Source organism: Balaenoptera acutorostrata, chromosome 20 (assembly GCF_949987535.1).
Source record: "Balaenoptera acutorostrata chromosome 20, mBalAcu1.1, whole genome shotgun sequence".
In the NCBI taxonomy this organism is placed as follows: Eukaryota; Metazoa; Chordata; class Mammalia; order Artiodactyla; family Balaenopteridae; genus Balaenoptera; species Balaenoptera acutorostrata.
In genome coordinates, this window is record NC_080083.1 from 51,168,450 (window position 1) to 51,188,474 (window position 20,025).

At 44.9% G+C, this 20,025-nt stretch overlaps 1 protein-coding gene across 2 annotated transcripts in view; it reads right to left on the reverse strand.

Annotated features, from left to right (window-relative positions):
* The window catches only part of FOXK2 (forkhead box K2), a 72,717-nt gene that overhangs the window by 28,861 nt on the left and 23,831 nt on the right, over positions 1 to 20,025 (reverse strand). For both annotated transcript variants that reach the window (XM_057535952.1, XM_057535951.1), the window contains exon 2: positions 1,237 to 1,431. In XM_057535952.1, the coding sequence (XP_057391935.1) occupies positions 1,237 to 1,431 (195 nt within the window). The remainder of the gene's footprint in view (positions 1 to 1,236; positions 1,432 to 20,025) is intronic.

The following is a 20,025-nucleotide window of genomic DNA, read 5'->3' on the forward strand; positions in this document are numbered from 1 at the left end:
TCACACAGTGCTGAATAAAAATCAGGCCACCGGCTGCTGACTTCTGCCTACCCACTGCCACACTTACTACCTGGTCCATCTAGTCACATGCAGACAAATTCAACCAAGTGGGAGAGACAGAGGCAGCATCCTCAGCAGAGCAGCCATGGCAGGGGGCAGAGAAGGGGCCCGAGAGCAGCTGCACTCACACAACACCAAGCAAGGGTGCAGCCAGAGTCTACCTGACACTCCTTCCAGGCCTTTCCAGAAGGATACCTTTCTGTGCATGCTGGCTTTTAAGATAAGAAACAGAAGTGTCCGACTGAAAGCTACAACCCAGAGCTGCCAGTGTTCCCTCTGTGCCCTCCTTGCTTTGCTACATGTAGGGGTCAGTCCCAGTGGATGAGGCAAGGCCTTCTCTGCCTGCCAGCCATGCCCTGCGGACACACCTGGACAGTAGGAGCTTGGCTCTCAAGAGAAGCAAATGTGTTCCTTTTGCACCTAAGTCTAACATTACTCACATGGAAGAAGATGCCTGAATATATACTTCACTCTTCTAAGACCCAACAGAACACAGGAGGACCGACCATCTGAGCCCTGTCCTAGGGTCGCGCCTGCTGGTCCTGGGCAATTCCTGACCTGACCCTCAGCTACTGCCCCCTGAAAGCACGGCACAACATGACCATCTTGCACTGGGTTATGCAGTGGAGAGCACACCTTGAAGGCACCATCCTCCACTTCCTGAGGCTCCCAGTCTCTCTTAGGACATCATGACAAACAGAAGTTTGTCACCTTACTGTGGTCAAACTCAGTAATCCAAAGTGTAAGTCATCAAAATTTGCACGAAATTGTAGCAAACCAAAAAACTCAAAATGCAACTGAAAACCCACCTCACACTTTAGACCAATAAGACAAATCATCTATCCTTTAAACTTAGACTCAAATAAAAGAATCCACAAGTGAAAACAAGGAACATTTGGGAACTGTGTTTCATATGCAGGAAACTAAGAGCAAACAGTGCTCAGAAACTAAACAATATTTTAAGTGCCCTCAACATCTCCCTCTCCATGTAGGTCAGCACCAGGGAAGGGAGAAGACGTTGCTGTGCGCTGCTGCCCACTACTGTGACGTACGATGGCTTCTGAATGTCCCACTGCAAGAGGCAAGGACTGAAATTTGGACAGGGTCATGTCCACCTTGGCACATGCATACCCTGACCCCACGGTGACCCCGTCTACCATGGAAGCTGCTGTGTACCTGATGGTTCCTGTGGGGGAGGGGAGGGGGCTGATGAGGTGGGCCATGGTGTCTGGAATGTTGATGGTCAGCGGCGAGATGTGAGCCTGCACGGGCTTCACTGGGGACTCGGGCGCTTCCTGTTTCTCCCTCTTCTCGCTGGACAGGGCAGTGAATGTGATCTTGATGTTTGTGCTCGGGAACCTGAACGTGCACCTAAAAAAGAAAAGCCAACTGTCAGCGTCCATCTGCCGATCGGTGGGCAGGATGCCCCACCCACAACAGGCTGCAGAGCCCGAGTGTCCCCAGACATACTGGAGCCTCGACCTGCATGGAAGAGTCGGAAAGAAGCCCACTTCAAGTTCACCTCACATGTTACAAGTCGATTAATGAGTGAAACACAAAGGAGGCATCACATGATTTAAAAACACTAGTAAGCAAAAACATCATTTAGACCAGCCCAACAGGAAAAAAAAAAAAAGGGAGAGGAGACTCAAAAAAGACTCAAATACCACTTAATCTACACTGGGCAGGCTCTGGAGACAGGCTTGGGATCTGGAGATGTGCTCTTGGCATTGAGTAGGTGGAGGCCAGGCAGGAATGCTGCTAACCCTGCAGTGCATGGAAGGTCCCATCACAAGGAGGAGGCGCCCCAGGCACGCCCCTCACCTGCTTACCTCTGATGACATCTCTTGCCCAGCCCTTCTCTCAGGTTCCCACTCTAGTCTGTCTGCAGCCAGTAGCCAGGGTGTTTCTAAAACAGCAAGATCTGCATGTGGTGTTCAAAGATACAAAAAGGCCAGCCTCTGTCTCTTCTGCCCTCGGGGCACAGTTCTTTCCTTCTCGAGGTCCTTCTCTCATGCTGTCCTCCCTCCACTTTAATACCCCAGAGGCCCCCACCCCACTGTGGGTCAGACCCCACATCCCTGCCTCTTGTCCGTTCCTCCCCTTGCTCACTACCCAGGGGTCCCCTCCCACCCCTCAGCTGCCTATCCAAGGGATTCCTTACTGCCCCACACCCTCCCCTTGCTGCCTTGTTCTTCATTTCACTCTGGCCACATGATTCTATGTTACCCCACTTTTGCTTGTTGTCACCCCAATAGGATACAACCTCCATTAGAACAAAGCTCAGTTCACTGCTATAACATGGAGACCAGAAGAGTCCCTGGTATATACAGAGAAGGCCCTCAGTACACACTTGTTGGAATTAATGAACAAGTGCCCAGTTTCATACATTAAAAAAGTAATTAAGGGCTTCCCTGGTGGCGCAGTGGTTGAGAATCTGCCTGCTAATGCAGGGGACACGGGTTCGAGCCCTGGTCTGGGAGGATCCCACATGCCGCGGAGCGGCTGGGCCCGTGAGCCACAATTGCTGAGCCTGCGCGTCTGGAGCCTGTGCCCCGCGACGGGAGGGGCCGCGATAGAGAAAGGCCCGCGCACCGCGATGAAGAGCGGTCCCCGCACCGCGATGAAGAGTGGCCCCCACTTGCCGCAACTGGAGAAAGCCCTCGCACGAACCGAAGACCCAACACAGCCAAAAATAAATAAATAAATAAATAAATAAATAAGAAAATCCTTTAAAAAAAAAAAAAAAAAAAAAAAAAAGTAATTAAAACAAGCAAATCACATGAATACAACAAACGGGAAGCCCACAATTGCAGCTGCCCCTTTGTCGTTAGCATGAGATTTGAATAATCAACTCCAGGCCTAGAAAAGAAGGGGATTAAGACCCCACCGGCCTTAATTTCTAGCACAATATATATAACAATTATGGGAGTAAGGAAGTTTCCTCCTTTTCCCCCCATTTGTAGTTCCCGAGCCCCTGTCCTCAGGCGATAGTCATTGTTCAGCAGGAAGGTCAGGCTGTTAGAACAAGCATCGTCACCCAGCACGAGGGCATCCGATCCTGCAGAGCAGTTACCTCTCTGTGCCTGTTTCCTCATCCACAGAACAGATGACAGCATCTTTCTCTGAGAGTACCATGAGGATTAATTCAAATATTTATCAAACACTCAAATGTTTATTAAAATGAAAAAACCAAACTACCTTCAGCCCCACTGTAAGATGTCAGTAGTACTTGCTTTTCCTACAGTTGGACACTCGCCATCCACTGTGTTGTTTGTTCCGTCATCACCTGGGAACTCACAGAAGCCCAGACTGCACCAGAGGAGCAGAACACCCACCTGCCTGTCCTCCATGTGCCAGGGAAGCAACAAAGCACTGTGCACAATTCCAACACGGGAATGTGAGAATGGGACTCCTCCCTCCCCCAAGGGGTACCTACATGTCTCCCGGGGTTTATTTCTGCTTTCCACAAAATAGGACCACACCCTGCACATTGGCCCTCAGTCTGCACGTTCCCTCAGTGTCACCCACAGGGTCTGTTCGCACAGACGGCTGAGCGCTGCCTTCAGGGCTAGCACCACCACATGGAGGACTTCCTTCCTTTGTATCCTATTCCCGAAGTTTCCAATTAAAGACAACAATCGTCTCCACGGCACAGGCGCCATCCATAAACCTCAGGCTCCAAGGGCACAGAGGGCATCTAAAGCAACGCAAGGCACTGTCAGGCCACCTGCTGACAGCCTCTGACCGACAGCATGTGAGAGTGTCCTGGCCATCAGTGGACACTGCCACTAACCCCACCCCCTTGACAGGTGAAAATGGTATCTCTGTTTGCATCTAAGCGTGAACTTCTCATACGTGTATGAGCCATGAAACACATTTAAAAGCTACCCAGGTAGTGTGGTAACTTTGTTTTTTAATCTGAGTTATTATTACAGGGGTGAGTTCCTATTAGTGAAAATTCATCGAGTTATGCATGTATGAAACATACACTCTTCTGTATATGTAGTATACTTCAATAAAGTTTTTTTTTTTTTTAAATAAAAAAAGCCATCTGTAGATGGATACAGAAATTGGTAAAATGTTGATAACATGTCAGGGGGTTCACAGCACATATTCTATACTTTTGGGTTAACAGTGGCCTATTTCTTTACCTGGGTTGTGATTACATGGGCACCCATGTTATAATTATAACCGATTTTTCTATGTAGGTTACATTCAAAGCAAAATATATCAAAACGGTGTTTGAGTTCTCTATGGAGTTCCATTAGTGATGAAATCCTTGTTCCCCTTTAGGGAATGTGAATGGCTACTGCTTGACTTTTCTAAGCTAGAAATAAAAAACAGTGGGATAGGGACTTCCCCGGCGGTCCAATGGTTATGACTCGATGCTTCTACTGCAGCGGGCCCAGGTTGGATCCCTGGTCAGGGAACTAAGGTCCCACACGCCACACAGCCAAAAAGAAATAAAATAAACAAAGCTTAATTACAGAGACTAGGTAGCCCAGCCCACCCTACCCAACATGTTAAAAAAAAATAGTGGGATAATTTTAATTAATTGTTTCACAAAAGTAAAAAGAGCAGCAAAACATTAAAACAGCAGACAAAGCAAGGTGAGTGTCAGATCTCTGTCTCCCCCACACCACCACCAAGAGGCTGTTACGTCTGGGCACGCTGGTCCTCGTTCCCATGAAGCACTTCAGGTCATGGAAAGGGTTTAAGAGCCTAAAAGATACTATACTGATTTGGGAAATTAAGAGCATGCTGCCTGGGTCTCACACTGCTTTGTACCACCACAATACCTAACACTGTGTGCTCTTTAAAAATACTTTAACTGATCCTGAAAGATTTGTAATAAAGCTCAGTATAAAAATAGGCATCTGTGGGCTTCCCTGGTGGCGCTGTGGTTGAGAATCTGCCTGCCAATGCAGGGGACACGGTTCGAGCCCTGGTCTGGGAAGATCCCACATGCCGCAGAGCAACTAGGCCCGTGAGCCACAATTACTGAGCCTGCGTGTCTGGAGCCTGTGCTCTGCAACAAGAGAGGCCACGATAGTGAGAAGCCCGTGCACCGCGATGAAGAGTGGTCCCCACTTGCCACAACTAGAGAAAGCCCTCGCACAGAAACGAAGACCCAACACAGCCATAAATAAATAAATTTTAAAAAAACAAATATATTAAAAAAAAGTGCATCTGTTTATGAGAACTCTGAGAAATATGACAAAATAACAGAGAAAAGGGAAAGATTTTAAAATGAACAATAAGAAAAACCAGACAGCAGAAAGCAGAACGGCAAACCCCTAAGCAAAAAATGACCAGGTACTGAGCACCTCTGAGAAGCCGCACAACTTGAGCCACCAATCAAAACTGAAGCAACACAACAGCTGATGGTTTCAAACTTAGGCAAGGACCCTGATAAAAACTAAGTTTCTTTTACTTGAATAAACATTAACAATTTTAATACAAATTCAGAGTTGCAAATATCCTTTTCTTCACCTCTCTCTTAGTCTCCTATACTTGGTGACAGGCATTTTTCTTGTTGGAATGGAAACTCTTACAAATGAGACATGCAAGCCAATGGCTTGGGTCTAGAGCTCTGAATTTTCAGATTCACAAAGCTCTAAGGATTCTGAAGACCTGTTCTTTATTTATTTATTTATTTTTTGGCTGCATTGGGTCTTCGCTGCTGCGCCCGGGCTTTCTCTAGTTGCGGCGAGCAGGGGTCACTCTTCTTTGTGGTGCGCGGGCTTCTCCTTGCGGTGGCCTCTCTTGTTGTGGAGCACGGGCTCTAGGCAAGCAGGTTTCAGTAGCTGTGGCGCATGGGCTTAGTTGCTCTGCGGCATGTGGGATCTTCCCAGACCGGGGCTCAAACCCGTGTCCCCTGCATTGGTAGGCGGATTCTTAACCACTGTGCCACCAGGGAAGTCCCTGAAGACCTGTTCTTTATATATCAATACAAAGCCAGGCCTTGCTGCAAATACTTCAACACTAACATCATACAGCTAGGCAGAAATAAGCCATATTGAAATAAGTCTCCAACCAAATGGAAAGTCAAATTTAGTGATATCTCTATGCAAAGCAAGTTCAAACAATTAACCAATTAGGCAAACTATTCCCTACAACCAAGTCCAACTGGGCCACTTCAGAGGTGTAGCTGGTCTCAGGAAGAGGTTGGCTCCCATACCCTTTACCCCACAGAAGACGAGACAGGCAGGAACAGTGGTCTGGCCCCACAGCACCACTCGGAACGGTTGAGTGCAGCAGAGCAGCCTTCCACCTCAGCACCCACAGTGACGGCAGGCCCCGGGGGGGACGGCCACCATGTCCCCCAGCCTCCTGTCATCCTTCTCTGTCATGGCACAGATTACTCAGACACACTTCCTGAGTTGGAAAAATCTCCACACAAGTGGGCTCCATTTCTACCTACTTAAAAAAACACGTCTGAATGTGATTCAGACAGTCATTATTAGGATAACTCTGGAGTCCCTCAGTTTTTAAAGAGTATTTTAGAAAGTTTAATGGGACAAGGCCTGCAGATGCCACCCTCATGGCCAGGGCACAAAGCAGCAACAGTGTCCCTGCCATGGGGCACCGAGAAGACACTGCCTCACCTTTGGATTTCCTGCTAAAAATAACAAACCTGGATCTCGCCAAGAGGAAACATCAGACAAATATTCTACAAAACAACTGGCCTGTCCTCAAATATTCTACAAAACAATGGGACTTTCCTGGTGATCCAGTGGTTAAGACTCCACGCTCCCAATGCAGGGGGCTCGGGTTCAATACCTGGTCAGGGAACTAGATCCCACATGGCACAACTAAGAGCCCACATGCTGCAAATAAAGATCCTGCATGCCGCTAAGACCCAGCGCAGCCAAATAAATAAATAAATATTAAAACAAATGAACAAAAAACCCCAACTTTCTCCAGCTCCCTAAATCTATGACCTGCTAACTTCCTATCTCACCCCCAGCAGCTGACCCTACTTCTTTAAAAAAAATAAAAATCAACATAGAAGACACAGAAAGGCCAAGGACCGGTCACAAATGAGAGTAAAGTTCAATGCATGTGTGATCTGACTCTAGAAAAAGGGCATCAGTAAACGATTGCTAAGTCCAGTTAAGGCCAGTGGGTTAGGTCACAGTGTTGTATCAACGCTAATTGGTATTGGTACCTGGGCTGTGGTTATGTTAGAAAATTTTTTAGGAAATACACATGGAAATATTTTAGAGGTAAAAATGTATCATGTATGCAGCTTATTCTCAAAAATTTCAGGGAAAAAACAGAGTAATGAAGCAAGTGTGGTAAATGTTAGTATTTGGGGAATCTGGGAAAATGAGAATCTCTGTTCTATTTTTGCAACTTTTCTATAAGTCTGAGTAATTTCAAAGAAAAAGAAAAAAATTTGGAAACTTTCAAGATGTCCAATGCAAAGCTTGACGATCTAGGCTGTGCCACTCCAGGTGTCGCTGGGCCTGAGCCAGGCCAGGAACTGTGTCATGAGCCATGACAAGGTGAGCATAGACACAGTGTTTGGAAACCACTCACTCTTCTACTTGTTCAGACTATACCTTCTCCACAGACAGTCTGAGAGCCCTGCTCTGGGACACACCCTCATCATTATCTATCTTCTATATATTTCAGAATCCCACCAAATTCCAAGGACAATCTTGTGGGACACCTGACACAGTTATGAAATGTCACCTCACTGCAATTCTTATCAACTCCAGACCCTCCTCCCTGATAGTCAGCCTCGGGCTAAGCAGGGAAGTACAACCCCAGTTCTGGAGTTCACAGGACAGGGTCATGGCCACATTCACATAAGTGACCCTGACATCTGTGCCCTCACATTCACCCAACACAGTTGATGTCTGTTAAACCTACACACCGTCCCATCACTGGGCTTCCAGACTGTGACCCAAGAAGCTGTGGTTTGTGGTGACACCATACTCTGTACTCTGGATTTCTTCTCTCCTGGGAAGATTTGTCCCATCCTACATATAGCAATATTCACACAGAACAGTATCTCCCAACCATATTCCTAGAGCACAGCATTGAGTGTCCTGACAGCCAGCATAGGCTGAACCCTGCTGTTCTACAAATGGCCCAAGATCTCTGTGGCTCACAGCAAAGGTCTGGGTCTAGCTTCTACCATCCACCCACCCCATAATTGGCTGCTCGTGGCTGCTCTGCTCCACGTTTCCCTCACTCTGGGGCCCAGGCTGATGCAGTGGCTCCACTGAGGATACTGCTGGTTCCAAGGCAGAGAGAAAAGACAGAAGGAGCGAGTTCCGTGGTCACACCTGCGGTCAATGGGCAGAAGGGCTTACAGCGAGGACCCTCTCCACACACCATCACCTCCCTAGTGTTAGCAATCCCAAGGGATGTCTGGAAAATCATTTCAAGTCCTTTCAGCTATGCAACTGGCCACAGAGACATTAGCTGAGCTGCTGACCTGCTCTCCAAGGGAAGAAATGGGAGGCCAGTTACTCTGTCATTCACCTGTGACAGCTGACAAAGATAATCTAATAAGAAGGGGAAGACAATCCGATCATTTAATCTCGGGATTGGCAAAGGAAAGACTGTGTCAATAAAAATAACATGTCACACAGGGTGGACGGTGCTCCGAGGCCATCGATGACTTGCTATGAGCAGCAGTGATTGCCAAGGAGGAAAGCAATAGGATCTTCCGCATCTGAAGAAATGTGTGGACAGTTACATCCAAGACTGGATCGGGAGATAAAGGGGGAAATGAGGAAACCAGTGAGGAGGCTTCCAAGGAGCCAGGGTGTGCAGTGCTCACACCACGTGAGGCAGTGAGGACAGAAAGAGGAGACGGGATCTGACTGGTATGGGAGATGGAAATAAACGGCCCTGATGACCCACCAATATGTGTGGGCACAGAAGGGAGAAGACCGCAGGATGACTGGCTTCACATCTGGCTCGTGTGACTAACAATGTTGGTACCAATTACTGAGATGAGGATGGATGAGGAACAGGCTGGGGGGTGCAATGGCTAAGTGGACACATGACCTCTGAGGTGCCCGTTACCCATAATCCCAGGGGGACGTCCAACCAGCCCCTCCTGAAACCTGGACAGACACCCTTGGTGTCCTCGCGGTGAGAGGGTACATTCGCCACATCACAGAGGAGAAAGAGCCTAAGAAACTCAACCAGCAGGCCTGGTGGAAGAGAACAGCCTTCAGGACTCAAGCAAGCATTACCCTGCAGGAGGAAACACTATTGTGGGAGTTTAACAATGGGCTCTAGTCAACCCATAACTCAGTTACGATGGCAAGCCATGCCTCTTTTTTATCTTTTGCAAAAATGGAAGAAAATTCCATTGGAATTTTGGAAGAAAAATTGGAAAAAAAATTCCTCTTCTTTCCAAACCCTGAGGCGGACTTAGCCAAAAAGGCACTTTAAATGGGCCTATATATACACTTTGATCATTCTCTTCTACTAGTTTCCTCTAATTTTTGACAGAAATATCAAAACTTTTACTACAACCTTTAATGAATTGTAGCCCTTAATCAATCACATTTGTCAGTGACTCATAAATCACTCCCCCACCCGGGGCTGCCTTTTCTGTGGCTCCAAGAGCAACAAGTCCGCACCACCAGTCAGTCCTACCCGCTGGTCACGCTGAGCTGCCACCACCATGGGTCTGAAAGGGCCACTCGGAGCCTGGCGGGTGCTCCCTTCGCCCCAGAAAAGGGTATGTGGAGGGGCAGCTCATCAGCTCAGGAGAGGGCTGCCCCTCAGAGGAGGTGTCTTTGGGAGGCCAGCAGCCACTTATTAAAGAGCACAAGTCACAGGTCGACAGCCTGACCCACTATAAGACAGGTTAGGACAATGAAGACCATACTGGAAGGAGCCCGAAACCCTAAGTAGTCCACACTTTTCTCTGCTGCTCCTTTGCAGTAAACCTCAAGCAATACCTATTACCTCAGCTTGACTTCTTACCCTGAAAAATGCTAAAACATTCTATAAAACTCATGAAACACAATGGTGTTTATTAAAAGAGGCCACGTTACTATAGTTTTTGTTGGGTTTAGCATGAATTTCTTTTTTATATATAATAAAGCTATTCCTTCTTTTTTAAATTTATTTTTTATTTATTTTTGTCTGCGTTGGGTCTTTGTTGCTGCGCGAGGGCTTTCTCTAGCTGCGGAGAGCGGGGGCTCCTCTTTGTTGCGGTGCGCGGGCTTCTCATTGTGGTGGCTTCTCTTGTTGCAGAGCACAGGCTCCAGGCACACGTGCTTCAGTAGTTGCAGCACACAGGCAGTAGTTGCGGCACTCAGGCCCTAGAGTGCGCAGGCTTCAGTAGCTGCAGCGCGTGGTCTCAGTAGTTGGCGCGCAGGCTTCAGTAGTTGTGGCTTGCGGGCTCTAAAGCAGGCTCAGTAGTTGTGGTGCACGGGCTTAGTTGCTCCGTGGCACGTGGGATCTTCCTGGACCAGGGCTCGAACCCGTGTCCCCTGCATTGGCAGGAGGATTCTTAACCACTGTGCCACCAGGTAAGTCCCTAGCATGAACTTCTAACCGGAGCCTCAAAAGCCTAATTCAATAAGACACCTGCAACCTGGGCTCAGGCGCTGCGAGATTTATCTTTGAGTGAAGCACTTTCACTGCACATTTAGCTTTGAGGTGACTTAGAAACTACACAGCACATGAAACAACGCTTTTCTGCGTGGACAGGGACACTGCAGGCATGTGGCTACTTAGTGAGTCAAACAGGCGTTGTGCTCAGAAGGGCCCACAGATGAGGCTGAAAGTTCCGTAGCCAGCACCTTGAAATCTCTCCTTAATCATTTTATCTGAGTCTGTGTTTTGTAAGTGAGGTCCAATGGGTCAAAGGACCACAGCCTGGGGCCTGGAGGCTCAGTTCACACACATCTTGCCTCCCACACCCCCTTCCCCTCCACGACCACCCACTGTCCAGGACGGGGCCTGGACAGGGGCACCTTGGGCACCTGGGAGAGTCTGCACTTGCCCCACGAGTACCCCTCCACCTAAGAAAGCTTGATATTAAATAACAAAAATACCGCAGCAGGTTGAGAGAGAGAGAGACCACAAAAGAAATGAAAAGCTTTTTGCAGCTTCTTAAAAAACCGAGGTATAGTTCATGTACAATGTTATATAAGTTTCCAGCGTACAACACAGCGATTCACAATTTTTAAAGGTTATGTTCCATTTATAGTTATAAAATATTGGTTATATTCCCTTTGTTGTACAATATATCCTTGGAGATTTTTGCAGCATTCTTAATCCACACTTTCATTTTGCACTGGACCCCATGTATTATGGAGCTGGCCCTGTATCCTAAGATACTAGTATATTAGGGAATGGTGCATTTCCATAGGCAGATCTGCTTTTGTACCCACAGACCAGGAAGCCTTGATTCCAGAAACATTCCTGACCCAATTTAGAGAGCTGGTGTTGGGTTTTCCAGCAACACATGTGACCAGCAGCTTCACAACTGCTTCTGAGTTTTTTCTTTGGCTTGGAGAAGAATTTTGTCTGTTGGCCACTTACTGCACTGCGATTCCATTAATGAAGGTACTGGAAAAAGCTGCCTTATCTACTACTTTGCATGGCAATTTGCTGTTGGGGGAAAGGCTGACTCAGAGAAGCACACTCATTTAAAATCCTGATGCCAGGCTGAGGGTGAAGGCAGTACTGGATATTAGTGTAGTCAATGTGATGCTTTGTGCTTCCAGCAGTCTTATAAAAAACCACAGTACAAATTCTACTTTAATTTTCAGTCATTCAAAACATGTTCTAGACTAACAAAGATTTCTGCTAGTTGTAGAAATAATCCCATGAGCCCTCTCTCGCCTGGATCACAAGCCACCACACCCACGGCTCTGGGTGCAGATGGCTGGGTGGGCCCTCCTTCCGTGTCGCTGACGGTAGCAGCAAACAGTCAATCGTGCTGAGCATACAGTAGGTGCTCAGAGAGAAGCGATTACCCCTCTGAGGTGGGACTACTCTTGAGATTACCCCAAACTTGCCCAAATAACATTCACATGAAACCAAAGCAGGCTCTCCAACAGACACCTGACTCAGACTGAACTCATAAGCAAAGCCGTGGGGCAGGGCCTGGGCTCCCTCCTTCCTCTCCCCAGTTCACAGCAATTCCTTCTGCCAATGCAGAAGAGCAGTAGTCTCCAAATATTTTTGATTGTACACTTATAAATGAAAAATTAAGCAGGAGTCAACATATGACTAATATATCATCAAGAAATGAAAAGGCAAGGGACAGAATCTGAGAAATATTCATAATACACATAGCTCACAGATGACTTGTGTTCAGGATATACAAAGAATTCTTAAAATTCAATAAGAACACAACCCATTAAAAATGGTCAAAGAGACCTTCACTAAAGTAGTACAGAAATGGCTAACAAGCACATGAAAATGTGCTCAACCTCATTGGTCACCAGTGAAATGCAAGTCAAAACCACAATAAGATACCACTGCACACCCACAGAATGGCTAATATGAAAAAACTGACAAAACCAAGTGCTGATGAGGTCACAGAGCAACTAGAACTCTCCCACACTGCTGGTGGGAATATAAAATGGTGGGACTGCTTTGGGAAAGTCTGTTGGCTTCTTAGTAAAGCCATTCCACTCCTAGGCATTTGACAAAGAGAAATGAGACTATCTGTCCACACAGACTCCTTCATGAATGTTCACAGCAGCAGGATGCATAACAATTCAACCTGGAAATGGCCCAGGTGTCCAGCAACAGGTGAATGGATCAACCAACGATGTTAAGTCCATGCAAGAAAACACTTCTCAACTACCACTCAACAATCACAAAGGAAAAAACTGGGGGCTTCCCTGGTGGCGCAGTGGTTAAGAATCCGCCTGCCAATGCAGGGGACACAGGTTTGAGTCCTGGTCCGGGAGGATCCCACATGCCGCAGAGCAGCTAGGCCCGTGTGCCACAACAGCTGGGCCTGCAGTCTGGAGCCCGCGAGCCACAACTACTGAGCCCATGTGCCACAACTACTGAAGGCCGCGCGCCTAGAGCCCATGCTCCGCAGCAAAAGAGGCCACCTTAATGAGAGGCCTGCACACCACAGCGAGGAGTGGCCCCCACTCGCTGCAACTAAGAAGAGAGCCCATGCGCAGCAGCAAGGACCCAGTGCAGCCAAAAATAAATAAATAAATTTGCAAAAACAAAACAGGAAAAAAAGTGCCCAAACAAGCAACATGGATGAATCTCAAAAACATGTTAATCAAAAAAAGCCAAACTGAAGAGTACACACTGCATGATTCAATTCTTAAGAAATCCTAGAAAAGACAGAACTAGTCTACAGTGACCAAAAGCAGATCAGTGATTGCCTAGGACTTTCAGTTTAGTGAAGAGGGGCAAAAGGGCAGGAGAGAGATTCTGGGAGACAGAAATGTTCTATTATCTTGACTGAAGTTTTGGTTACACAGATATATGCATCTGTCAAAACTCTTTGAAAGGTACCCTTAAAATAGCTTTGTTTTATCCTATGTAAAGTATACCTCAAAAAATGTTTTTTTTAAAAGATTAATGTGGCAACAACACATTCACATATGTATAAATTATATTACTGTACTACACATTATAAAACATAAAAATAGCAACCAAACAGGATGAGAAAAACAATCAGAAGTATATCTTCTTCCAAAATTCTAAAAGATCATCTTGATCTCTTTCTGGGGTACACACACACACTCTGGAGACTAATGTACTAGAGAAAACATCACTTTTGTTTTCCCTGTGAGGTTCCAAACACAAGGGCTACAATGTCTAGGATTGTGGAATTTTTTTGTTATATTGAGATAAAACATGGTATAAGTTTAAGATAATGTAAGGTAATGATAAATGCATATAGTGCAGACTGATTAGCACAGTAAGGTTAGTTAACATCCACCAACTCAATAGTTACAGTCTCTCTCTCTCTCTCTCTCTGTGTGTGTGTGTGTGTGTGTGTGTGTGTGTGTGTGTGTGTGTGTGGAGAACTTTTAAGATTTACTGTCTTACCAAGTTTCAAATTTACAATACAGTACTGTTACCTACAGGCACCATGCTGTACATTACATCCCCAGGCCCTATTCATCTTACAGCTGGAAGTTTGTAATTTTGACCCTCCCCCCTTCACCCACTTCCTCCATCCTAGGATTGTGTTTTTTAAACCACTGATAAGGCTACCAATTACACAGCAGTAAGAGACATGACTGCAACAAGTTCCTTATTAAATGGACAGTTGTTACGTATGTTCGACAATGGAGTAAGGCATTCCATTCTTGGGGCAGCTTATAAAAAGATAATTTCCACTTTATGGGTAGGAAAACAAAAGCATAACCCATAAGGTGTGCTCTCTGAATCGGCAGTTCTGATGCAGTGTCACCCTCCACGTTGAGGTATTGCCGATGCTGAATACCTGCAGGTGCATTTAGACTTCTCACTTATTAGGTCAGCTGCACACAAGAGGTGTGCATTTGCTCAACCTGCAGGAAAGTCTTCTCAAAATACCATGCTGAATGGCCAATATGCACACGAAAAGATCAACGTCATTAGTCATCAGACAAATGCAAATTAAAACCACAATACAATATCACAATATACCCATTAGAAAACCTAAAATGAAAAAGAGAAAATGCCAATGTGACGAAGCTGTGAAGACACCTGAACTCTATCTTACACAGTGTCAAAGAAGTGTAAATGTAGAAAGCGTTTTCCAAAGTGGTTGTACCTACGAAAGCCGAACATATGTACATCCTGTGAGCCACTGGAGCCTACCCAACAGAAACGTGCACGTGCTTGTCAAAACACAGCTACCAGAATCTCAATCAAGTGTTCAACTAAAAAAGTCTTCCACTTAAAAAAAAAAAATCTATGAAAGACTCATACAGCATTATCCATTATAACAGCCCCAAATAAAACTACCTAAATGTCCATCTATGGCAGAATATCAAACTGCACTATATTCACATTATTAAATACTTTACAGCAATGAGAATGAATGATCCACAGCCAAGTACAAAAATATGGGCAAATCTCAAAAACATTTTATTCAGTGAAAAGCCAACACCACCCTCTGAAGTACATTCTGTATAACTCCATGTATATGAAATCAAAAGCAAACACTCTACACAGTTTAGAACTCAGGATAGTGGTTCTGTGGCTAGGAGGGACACATGGCAGGCTTCTGTGTGCTGACAAGGCAATGTTTCTTAACTGGGGGCAGGTTACACCATGGGTTCTCATTAAGCTTTATACTTAGGATCTATATTGAGCTTTTCTGTATGTAGATTATACTAAAAACAAAAATAAGAACAAATTGTAGAGGGTGACAAGACTAGAGACCAACTAAGAAAGTACTCCAGAAGGCCACGTGAAAAATCGCTAAGTCAAGAGCTATGCAGCAGGAAGGTAAGGGAAAGATCTGAGAAATGTTCAAGTGGAATGAAGGGGACAAATAAATAACTCTATGAATTCAGAGAAGCAGAGCAGACTGGGGAGAGTGTGAGCCCTGGTCCTAGATAGACATCAGCTCACAGGAGGAAAGGAGGATACTTGAGCAGAGAGAAACAGCAGAACTGCAGACTCTGGGCTGGAGGACAGCCACCTATCAGCATCTTACTCTTCATATCCCACCACAATGACTTGCCTTCAAGGCCTCTACCTTATACAGGCCCACAACACCTTGTTCACAAATTCCAAAAAGCAAACAGCTCCAGAAAACGTGATCTGAAATGATTTGCAGTCAATTCTGATCTGAACTGAGAAGGAGCTAATTCTAGCCTTTAATTATCCCACTTAGAAAATTCATGTGTTTTCTAACAGAAATTCTAATGTGTTGGATTACAGGGTGCTGGGAATGTGAAACAATATACAGTACACACACTGTACTACTTTTCTAAAATCCAAACTACTCTTGATTCTGAAACACCTCTGGCTCCTTAGGTTCTGGGCGAGATCTGTGTATGCCTGCTGGGTTAGAAATGGTACCATTTCCTTAAGAATTTCTCCAGAAATAATTCTGATTGTTGAAGGGGAAATCAGATGGCTTACTTCAAAAAAAAAAATCCATTAAGCTACTGTCCAGAGTAGAATATCAATTAGTATTTTTGTTGCTGTCATTAACAGGCAATAAATGTGCATGGCGCAAAATTTAAAAGCCACGAAATAGTAAAAACAGCAAGACTCTCTCTCACCGCTCCAGTTTCTAGTGACAGCTCTCAAAGTAGACCCCAGAACTATTCAAACAAACAAGTAAACAAGCAAAGAGAAGCCTGCCTCAAGAGGCGAAGGCCCTGGGTTCCAAGCAGACCAGCAGTGTCTGCCTCTCTGCTCACTGCCATTTCTTCAACTCCCCACTTGTGGCGCCTCCCCACACCCCAGAGTAGCTCACAAAGCCCCTTAAAAGAAGTGTTCATCTGTGTGCAAAAAGGTTGTTTCACCTACTGCCTCGCTGGTAACTAGCATCTCACTTGTGAATCATGTCTGACCCTCAATAATTTGATTAGCCTCCACAAATGACCAAATTGCAATGTGTTTTTCTTTTATAAAAAGACATTTCATCAGAAAATTCTGGCACAGAATTTTCTGGCACAGCATGGATGAATCTTGAAGATATTATGCTGAGTGAAATAAGTCAGACACAAAAGGACAAACACTGTAAGATTCTATATGAAGTCCCTAGAGGAGTCAAATTCATATAGAGACAGAGAGCAGACTGGTGTTGGCTGGACCAGGGGAGGGGAGGATAGGGAATTAGTGTCTAATGGGCACAGAGTTTCAGTTTTACCAGAAGAAACGTGTTCTGGAGGTGGTGGTGTTGCACAGCAGTGTGAATGTGCTTAATGTCACTGAACTGTACACCCTAAAGATGGTTCAGATAGTACATTTTATGTTATGCGTATTTTACCACAATTAAAAAAAAAAATTTAAGAGCACATACAATTGTCTCAGAACATAGTAAGCACTCAATAAATCTTTATTGTTTCTTTCTTTATTTTTTAAAGACATTTCACTGAAAGAATTTGACGACAAGCCTGACTGGGAGAAAATATTTGCAAAAGACATACCTGATAAAGGGGTGTTATCTAAAACACACAAAGAACTCTTAAAACTGGACTAGAAAACAAATAACCCAATTTAAAAATGAGCAAAAGGGCTTCTCTGGTGGCGCAGGGGTTAAGAATCCATCTGCCAATACAGGGGACACGGGTTCGAGCCCTGCTGCGGGAAGATCCCACATGCACGCAGAGCAACTAAGCCCGTGCGCCTCAACTACCGAGCCTGCGCTCTAGAGCCCACGAGCCACAACTACTGAGCCCGCGTGCCACAACTACTGAAGCCTGCACGCCTAGAGCCTGTGCTCTGTAACAAGAGAAGCCACCCAATGGGAAGCCCGCGCACCACAACAAAGAGTAGCTCCCTCTCGCCGCAACTACAGAAAGCCCGTGTGCAGCAACAAAGACCCAACGCAGCCAAAAATAAAAATAAATAAATTTATTAAAATAAATAAATAAAATAAATAAAAATGAGCAAAAGAGCCGAACAGACAACTCACCGATAAAGATATACACATGGTAAATAAGTATAAGAAAAGATGTTCCACATCATATGTTAATCAAGGAAATGCAAATTAAGACAATAATGAGATACAACCACGCAGAATGGTAAAAATTGAAAACAGTGGCAACACCAAATGTTGAGAAGGGTATGGAACAATAGGAACTCTTGTTCATTGCTGGTGGGAATGCAAAATGGTTCGGCCATTTTGGAAGACAATTTGTCAGTTTCTTATAAAACTAAACATACTCTTACCATATGATCCAGCACATAAATAAACTGTGGTCCATCCAGACAATCCAATATTATCAAGTACTAAAAAGAAAGGAGCTATCAAGCCTTGAGAAGACAGGAGGAACCTTAACTGCACATTACTAAGTGAAGGGAGCTAATCAGAAAAGGCTACATATTTGTGTGATTCCAATTCTGTGACATCCTGAAAAAGGCAAAACTATGGAGACAGTAAAAAGATCAGTGGTTGCCAGGGGTGGGGTTGGAAGAGGGAGGGATAAACAAGTGGAGCACACAGAGGATTTTAAGGGCAGTGAAACTACTCTGTATGGTACCATAATACGGTGGATACATGTAAATATACACTTGTCTAAACCTACAGAATGTTCAACACCAAGAGTGAACCGTATTGCAAACTATGGACTTTGGGTGATTATGACCCGTGGATGCGGGTTCATTGACTGTACAAATATCCCAATCTGTTGGGGATATTGATAGTAGGGGAGGCTGTGTGTGTGGAGGCAGGGGGTGTATGGGAAATTTCTGGACCTTCCATTCAACCGTGCTATGAACCTAAAACTGCTCTAAAAGTATATTACCCCCTTACCAAAAAAAAAAGACATCTCAAAATATTATTGATAGACTGTCCAGTTTTTAGTTAATATTTCCAAATAGTTGAGGGGGGAAACAGATTTAGAAAACACTGAGCCCCCCACACAGGAAATGACCTCTGACTTGTGGCCCCTCTGGAGACAAGCCAAAAAGGCCTTGCTACAGTCAGACACAAGCGTATCCACACAGCCAACATTACGCCTTCTAATCAGCTCAGGAAGTTGAACCAATTCCATATCTCCTTCTCATGTAAATAACCTATACAGTAGCCAAAGGCAGGCCGTTTTAAAAGAAACAGAGAAAAACAAACCCACACAACACAGCAAGCACCACCTGCACATTGGCTGACCGACCCCTGGCTAATACAGCTCTAACCCACCTCCCGCCAGGCTCCTTCTCTGTCTCAGCCTTCCCACCTCCTGAGCCCACAGGAGCTTTAAGACACAATGTAGTTTAAATAGTTAAGTTAAGCATAATAAAACCATTTTTCAGAAGTTTGCCAAAAGTTTTGTTTTGAGTGTCATATCTGGTTGTCACGCAAGTTGTCAATTTTTAATATACAGATTTAATAAATTAAAAATTTAAATCATTAGACATTCAGAATCTGTAACTACTTTTTGAAATCCCAACTCCATAAAATTGCTTACTTCAGGAGTACTTTTTTCTTCCACACATGCTCTCCTCTCTCCCTCTGTGAGAGAGGCTGGCCTGATGCACACCTCCGCCCAGAGGACGGCCTGTTGGTGGAGCCAGAGACCAACGCACTCCAGTGTGGACCCACCGCCCCAGAAGGTGGCAAGTCAGTCCTCCAAGGGGGCCGCTGCACTCCAGCCTACACAGTATTAACAAATGAAAAGGCTTCCCACTCAGCAAGCCCAGGTGCCAAGTGCCAGGAAAGCCATCCACTGCTCACCTATCCATATGTGTGCCCTCCGCCATCACTCTTGACAAACTACTTGGAAAAAAAACTCAGAAAATGAGTATTCAATGAAACCTATGATGTTTCTCCTCTAAACCTCTTCTTAATATGACAAATGACACAAATAAAATAAATGGTACTAGGTCCAAAATTAATAATTATTTTACTGAACTATTGTTACTGTTGTTGTCTTTTCTTCACTTCTATATATAAGCAAAAAAAATTTTAATGTTTGATTCTTTGTAGTTCATCTCAGTGTAACTAAATTAAAAAATTTAACATTTAAATTTACATCCAATTAATAAGTTGTTCTAGCTGTAGATGCAAATTTAAAATACTAGTAATTTCAAATAAACCAAATTTAAATATAAATATTTGACCTAAAAGTCAGTCAGCTTTACAGTTGTAAAAGCTTCAATACTCTTTCATTTCTCCCTCCCACACTCACATCAAGTTTTCAACTTCAAAAAGAAATCCCATCACCTCCCAGTTTTAAAAAAATTTTCTATCTCACCAGAAAACAAACCAGAAAAGGAAAGAAAATAATATTCTCAAGGACTCATCATCACTGCCTGGGTTGGGTGGTCTGTAAGCCCCTCCTCAGTGTGGTAGGGGGACAAGTCCTTCACTGGGCT